The sequence below is a fragment of the Orbicella faveolata genome, unplaced genomic scaffold, assembly GCF_042242905.1.
Source record: "Orbicella faveolata isolate gen_17 unplaced genomic scaffold, um_ofav_v1 contig_26, whole genome shotgun sequence".
Taxonomy (NCBI): Eukaryota; Metazoa; Cnidaria; class Anthozoa; order Scleractinia; family Merulinidae; genus Orbicella; species Orbicella faveolata.
Genome location: NW_028301554.1, coordinates 472,622 through 480,365, shown reverse-complemented (window position 1 = coordinate 480,365; position 7,744 = coordinate 472,622). Strand labels below are relative to the sequence as shown.

The 7,744-nt window shown below is 37.2% G+C and overlaps 1 protein-coding gene across 1 annotated transcript; it reads left to right on the top strand.

Annotated features, from left to right (window-relative positions):
* The first annotated feature begins 453 nt into the window (after window positions 1-453).
* Window positions 454-5,133, top strand: LOC110068816 (retinal homeobox protein Rx-B-like). The gene is made up of 3 exons (XM_020776224.2): window positions 454-1,028; window positions 1,153-1,322; window positions 3,950-5,133. Exons 1-3 carry the CDS (start codon window positions 821-823, stop codon window positions 4,364-4,366), a joined length of 795 nt encoding a protein of 264 aa, XP_020631883.2. The 5' UTR covers window positions 454-820; the 3' UTR covers window positions 4,367-5,133.
* The last annotated feature ends 2,611 nt before the right edge of the window (window positions 5,134-7,744 follow it).

Sequence of the window (7,744 nt, the reverse complement as noted above, 5' to 3'; positions counted from 1 at the left end):
CCACAACAGCCATCCAAATCATCGAATGATGGGAATAGGTGAAGGTTGTAATTCATAGTTTTCATTGAATACGTGGATATTCCTTTATGCTGTGTTTGCCGAATAGTTATTTCGTCCAATATCCTGCCATAGTGTGTTTATAGACCTGTGATTAAAGTAAATCACTTAAACAGCAAACATCACACGCAAGCTTAGCTCAAGTGCTCAATTATTCGTCGTCTCCCTCGATAACCAATATCGTTTTTAAACCGCACTTGAAAACGTTGCGTGTGAGGCAGAAAATATTAAGTTTGTTCAGAATTCAAGGCGCAACTCACCGACCGGCGAAGATTTTGCAATAGATCATTCGTCAAAATATCTACAAAACTTATTCTAAACAAGTACGCGAAGCGATTTAGTTAACATTTATAAACTTCGTTGCTTTAAGTTCTTGAAAAAATCGAGTACAACATAGAAACATCAAGGGAAGAAGGAAAGCGCGGCGTGATTATTTGCTGTCAATCAAAATAAGCACTTCTTTCTTTTCATCTACTGTGTGCTACACAGTCTGCCCTTGCTGCGTTCATTAGTGATTAGCTTTTCTTAAGTAATCACCGCTCTGTCACTGCTAACAAACAACCACCTAATTTCAATACAATATCAGAACATAGAAAATATTGAGTTTCGAGGCGTGATTGGTCGGCTCTTTGTTATCTAGATATCTTTTGCATTATTTCGCCCGCCTAGTCCTGTTAATTCGCTGTTAGCACGAGCGGCCCAAGTATTTTGTAACTGATTGCGGGTCGATAAGTTTAGTTGGTGTCTAAACCTGCTGATAGTGATGACCAAAATGAGTTGTCCCATGAAGAAAGATTCCGCGCCAGGAAAAACTGATATGGCATGCAATGAGAGAGACAGTGAAGTCGATGATCACTTAGTCAATGCAGTTTTACAGCGAAAAGATGGCAAGTGCAATTCACCCACAAGCTCTAAAGAGAGCCACAGCGACCGCGACTCAGATCTTGAAGACTCGAACAGTGAATTTCAAGGTAGGCTGTCTCTAAGCGATGTCATTTTAATTTGCGATGATTGTTTCGTCTTCTGGAGTGGTCGTGTCAAAACAATCTACTTCTATCTACGAAACTAAATAAGAACTCGTTTTGTTCTCGACAGACGAATTCAGCGAAGGGTCATCAAAGAAGAAACACAGAAGGAATCGCACAACCTTCACGACATTTCAACTTCACGAGCTTGAACGAGCGTTCGAGAAATCTCACTATCCCGATGTCTACACACGAGAAGAACTTGCTCTCAAGATTGACCTGCCTGAAGTCCGCGTACAGGTACATATAATTTAAATTTGTGTACTTTCCCTATTATCTGACTGAGTGAATTCATTACCAAATTTAATATCGCTTTAGGTTTGTTAGCTTTCTTGTTAAGCCAATGATAACTCTGTTTGGCTTTAAAAACAGCGCGTGGGTCAATCTTAAGGCGGTTTTCCCGGCGTAGGTGACTTAAAGAGTTTGGGACAGTCCCCGAATCCTTTGTCATGGTTATTTTCGGTTACTTTTCAGCTGCCAGGTTTAAATGTGGCGGTATATATAAAAACGAAGTCAAACAAGTCCTTGGCGATCGAAAAGAAAAGATCCTTTATTTGGAATCACGAGGAAGCGGAACTTTGAACACATTGTTTTATGTGTGTTTTGTTTTGCTTTGTGTTTTCTTCTTTACCTAGTTGAAAGTTGATTAAGAAGTACCACACTACACGGAAATTATTACCCAAAGAGTTCAGCAGCCACGCATTAGAACCCGTCATGTAACAGTAGACAAATCACACCAAAACCTCCAATTAGAAATGATGTCCTATCTGGAAAAGACCCACTCGTTATTAAAGAGACATAAACGGAAACCAAACTCGTAATGGGCAGGAAGGTGGTTATAAAACCGATAATACATGTATGTCGAGCCTGGATTAAAGGCACCATCAAGCATTTGAGTCTTTACTAGTAAACTCCAGCGATATGCAAAAACGTAAAGTTAGGGCAGAAAAAACGCGGACCAACTCAGTATTCTTTACAGGAGAAATTCTAATTTCTTATTGGGACTTTGCTCCTCAGCCATGGCAATCCCTGTTTTGTCATACATCTCTGATAAAGGAAAAAAACCATTAGTGAGTGAAACCTATTGCGAGTACTTATTCCTTAATAATACGCTTTTTCAGTTAGTAAAACAATGGCGCTTCCAATAGGACAACAACGAGCGTGTGAAAAACACATTCTCTGGCCGTGGCAAGAAAAATAGTTTACAGAAGGCGTCAAGAACAGAATGCAGGCCTAATTAAACTGTCATATGTGGCTTTGTCCTGTATTCGATGGGCCAGATTTAAAGAACATATTTTTCGACAGCTCGTTTTAAAATACGCGTGGCGCCCGATAGATATTAACTATCATTAAGAGTTGATGGTGTTCCCAACGCTGGAAAAACCATTACAGGGGTACAAATAAATCTTCTTTTTCCCTTCGTGTCCGTTTTTTCGCTACAATTATACGCTATTATATGGTCTAATTGCTTAGCTCAAATTAACATCGCCTGAGTTAATAAAATTTTCGTGGAGTTTGGTTCGATTTCAGCATCGAAGCATCACAAGACCAACTGAGTTCATTTTAATTCAAGTAATTTCACATGAATGTGCGCCTTCCTTTTCAACGCGCGCTTATCGCTGGTCAAGCCTGTTTTAATTTCCTGCAAATTTCTAATTTAAAGTTTATCTTACACTAATTGGAAAGGAACAACAAAACACAACCAAGAGGCAACTCGGATGTATAAAAACAAAGTTTAAAAGCATTTAAAGGCTTCTTTGTATTAAAATGTACCAGAAAACTACACGGAAAGTGCGAGAAACAGTTTTAATTTCGTTAGAAACTTATCTCACTAGCACTTCAAAGGATACCAGAAATTGTCGCCTTACCCTGTCGTTATTATCCCACATTATAAATAGTTTATGCTTTGTATGTGAATGACCGGTAACTAATTATCACTATCTGCACGTCTTGATTCAAATCAGACATCAGCTGTGTTTTATTTCTTTAATCAAGTAAATTGCGTCAAGAAATAACACCAATATATTTGGAAAAAGAGCGCAATATTTTCATTCGCTGATGAAAAATTCTTAATAATTTTTTCGTAGAAAAGGAATTGCCGATAAATCGTGCTTCCCTTCCTTCAATCAAAATTTGACAAGCAAGGACAGAAAAAAGTTATCCTGAGCGGCAATTACTGGCTCTTTAATTCAGCATAGTGATATTGTGCTTGTAATCGAGCTTCGATTCGAAGGATTTTCTTTCACAAAACTGCAAACGTTCAATATTTTCAAAAAATAGTTTTCATCACAATTTTCTATGAGTACATTGACAATGAGACGTCAAAAAATGGCGGCAACGTCCCGCCAAGTCGATAATCTTCATAGAGTAAACTATGATACGAAATGAAACGTTTCCAAAACCAAAAAAGAGATAATTTTCTGCCACAAAAGACATCGTTTATGATTCTACACAGAAAACATACTTTTTAATTGGAACGGTAAAGTACGAAAGAGCTTAGCATTTGTAGGCTGATCAATCGTTTTAATTAAAAGCAGGTGAATTTTACCTCCCTGTCTATCTTAAAAGACAGGTCACAGTTTTGCCACGAAATCAAGTCCTACATAGTGAACCTGCTGTAGTTACGTAACTACAGATTAGAGTTTTGTCCTTGAGACTGGCGCACACATTGTAATTCTACCAGAAACACAAGGTTACATCACGTCTAAATTAACTGATCTCAACGTCTTTTGATTTATTTATTGTTCGCCGGATTTTAGAAATTTCGCAAAATATAACTCTCTCTTGTGCTTTATCAGTCAAACTGAATACAATCAAACATGAAGATTTTCGCAATTTTTTTTTACAATTTGCTATATTCATTTAAGGTGTGGTTTCAAAATCGTCGAGCTAAGTGGAGACGACAGGAGAAGATGGAGATGGCTTCCCTTGAAAACCTTCCTTCGCCAACCATAAGCCGCACCAGCTTCAACAGTTTACCATTCCCCGACCCATGGAAAAGTTCCATGACTTTCTCTCCAGCATTTGGCGGAGCTCTATATCCACCGGTCACTCTCCCCACATCTACCAGTATCGGATGCTACGCAGGGTCATATAACCCCACAACTTATCTACCGTTCTCCTCGTATCTACCACCTGGTGTAGGTTGTGTGGCTGCTGGTGGACACCCTGGACCCAGAGACGAGAGAAAGACAAGTATCGCTTCATTGAGAATGAAGGCAAAAGAGCACATGGAAAACCACAGTTTGAAAGAGTGGTCTGAAATCCCGACTGCTACACAATGAAGAACTGAAAAGAATAAGAAATATCCGAGACAGAATTATTGTTTATTTAATGAAATTTCTGACAAAGTTGTGTTTCAGTATTTGCTTGCTTTATTTTCGAATCGCAGACTTAATGAATGTGTCCACACAACTGAAAAATTTTGACGAGAAATTCAATTAAAAAAATTCTCATTATTTAACCTAAAAATCGTTCCGTTCCACAGAAAAGTTATAAATTGTTAGGTTGTCCAATTCAATTTGAAGTCTATTGACAAAACAATAAGATGTCGCCACATGCAAATAAGCAAGACAAACTCAATGTCAAATTATGCTCGGCTAAAATTCTCTAACAGGAATTTGGCACAAGATTGAAATATATATCATATAGATCACAAATCGCATGTTTCATTTGCAATTTAAGGTAAAGCAAATCCGCTTCATTGAAACACATTGACTAGGATTTAGGCAAACTTGAAAGCCTAATTATCCCATATAAATGAACAACAAAAGCTCGAGTGGGCAAAAAACTTCTTCGACGTTCGATATTCTTTATTTCTCGACACTACTTAAAGCAGACATACAATTATATTGTAATATTTAACAGGGTATTTAAGTTCTCGTTTCCGTTTTTAACGTTGTTGTAAATTAGACAAATTCAATCCATGTATATAGCTAACGTGTTTGTCATTAGCTAGAGCTCCGATTAAGAGGCCTCAGATTACATAAAAGGAAGCTTTCTGTTTATTTAGAGGTTTAAAACTATAATAAAGAAGTACAAAGTTGAAGAACGTTGTTTGCTTCATCGTTTTTAACTTAAAAAACTGAATTTTCCATTGTTATTCCTAATCTCTCAACCCAGGAACAGTGTCTCTAGGAGACCCGACAAGCTTTGATTGGAACTTTCCATTGACTATTATTACAAAGGTGATTTAAGCTGCTGAGAAATTAACCTATTGTGAAAAAAAGAATCGCTATTCAATTCTAGCAAATGACAAACGTCTATGCAATGCAACGATAACCCAAATTGTGTTGTATAATATACCTTTTAAAAATAGACGCGAACCAGAACCATAAACGGCAAACCACGACAGGAAAGTAGCAAAAGAACAATATATCTACGAACCACATGCGTCGTGAAGGAATGTTTGTTCACAATCGCCCTTTCGACAATCACTGTCTAGTCAAAAGGGAAGTGGTGTCTGTACAGCCGTCTAATAATAGTCTGATCTAACATGCGTCTGTCCATTGGGAAGAAATTGTGAAACGCACAGTTTGCTAATGTTGCGAATGCAGATCGAGAGTTCTGTCGAAGTTCGAGGGCCGGATGACCAAAGGTTTTTGTAAGTGTTGGGAGTAAACACTGGTGATCTTATTAAGGCATCCACACTAGGGAAGAACTCATGTCCGCTCCTTGACACGAAAACCCGTGTAGTACTTCCTTTGCCTTGAAGACAAACTCTAATTCAGTTCTAAAATAAGTTTTCTGATCTTGAGAACTGAGGAAGGAAAGTTAACTCAATAAAAGTGTCCGCTTGAACAAAAAGCACTAAATTGTTCCAAGCAGAATTAGTTATTTAAGCTAAATACTCAGACATTTAAATGAAGTTCATTCATTCAGAATGTGTGAAGAGAATGTTGTCCCTGAAAAAGGGAGCAATTCTCTCCTAAATTGAACAGATTTCATGATAGGCGATGTGGAAGGCAAACATAAATGAGATTGGCTACAATTCGCGTCTAAATTGTTGAGAATTTTTCAATGTCTCTCCCATCATTGTCAATCAGAGTCAGCAAGTTTTGCCAACAGAAGTTGTTTTACTTATCGCAACGGAAAGTAAGAGACATAGGCTTGGATACATGTGTTCTCACAAACTGCGAAGTGTACAACAGAACTAATTGTAAGGGTAATTTAAGTTAATGACTTTTCGCAATTACAACACAACTTACAACACAAACTTTTGTGTTGAGTAAGACGTATTAACAAAGACGGCCTGCCTTTTGCTGGGTATTCACTGAGTGAGATGATAAATTATTTGGAGAACGCTTCGACTTTTAAAGATAAATTGCATAAGTAAACCTCTGACTAGACCGCAAAAATTTCAACAGCACATCGTTTACACCCCTCGTCATCGTTTACATAACTTAGTCACTTTGTACAGAACTAACATTTCAGAACAACAGAAATCGTTATTTGGTAGCAACGCTCAAAATATGTTTGTAGACAGGAAATCAAAAGGAAAACCTTTCGGCTTGTCGCCAGAACAAATCGGTCGAAAGTCATTAATGTATAAACAATAGAGTATTCCATATAAACAAAACCTGCAATGAATCACGTTACAATATTACCATCGAGACTGAAACCTCACACGACTATTTTAAAAACGTCTGAAACCATTAAAAAAAGCCCGTAACACTATCACATGCTGAAATACCTTACATACATGCATACTTTATTTGGTAAAGTAGGTTTGAATAGCGGCAGCCAAAGGGCTGATGTGGACCTACTACAATAAATCACGTATAAGCTAAAAATACAAACACGAAACAGTAAGTATAAAATACGTACAGGAAAATTACAAACAGATAATGTGTGAGCTTAATTGTGAATGCAAGAAAAAAAAAATTTAAAAGATTGGTTGGGAAAACTCGCTTGTAGCATATCAACAACCTCTGGTGGCAAAACTCGCTTGTAAAATTTTTAAAAAAGCGATGATGCGCCGTTACAACTCTTATTTTTGAAATTTTTTACTTGCTCGCCTCCAAATCTGTTTATCCACATGCTAAATACGTTTACTTTTGGGACAATGTATTTAAAAAGCTGTGTAGATTCTCTAAAATCTGTTCAAAACGAACCGTTTCTAGAGATACAGTTTGCACGTTATTGGAATTTCCACTTATTTTGGATTAGTGTAGCCAATTTTGGGGACAAATGTTTGTGTACTGAGCGTTAATTTGAAGGCGATGAGCACTTGTATTACAGTTTACGTGAGTAAATACGCATTACGAGAAACAAAACAAAGTGCTAATTATCATAACGCAAAACGTGCTAAAACTTTTAAAAAATCATTACTACATATTTATGACTAGAATTCTGGATATTTCATTTCTATCAGTTTTCATTTCTTCCTTCCTGTGAAAAGCTACACGTGTGCTACGACTTCCTCTCCACCAAATTTTATCAAATGTTGAGTTTCAAGCGTACTTACTTCAAATTGCATTCCACATTGACAAACTGCGTAATTGACTTGACACGTTTTCTGCCCATTAACCCCTGAACAAATAACCTAAAAGGTGTATTGACCTAGCTTCCATAAAGTATTAGTCTCTTGGAAACAAGTGGTACCTTGCAAGAATTAATGAAAAACAAAAGATTTCGTGCCTCTTTCTGGGCGAATATTCTTT

Coding starts and splice junctions, on each gene's coding strand:
- LOC110068816 (XM_020776224.2), top strand. CDS start 821: ATGACCAAAATGAGTTGTCCCATGAAGAAAGATTCCGCGCCAGGAAAA. Junction 1,029..1,152: donor CTCGAACAGTGAATTTCAAG/GTAGGCTGTCTC, acceptor TGTTCTCGACAG/ACGAATTCAGCGAAGGGTCA. Junction 1,323..3,949: donor TGCCTGAAGTCCGCGTACAG/GTACATATAATT, acceptor TATTCATTTAAG/GTGTGGTTTCAAAATCGTCG.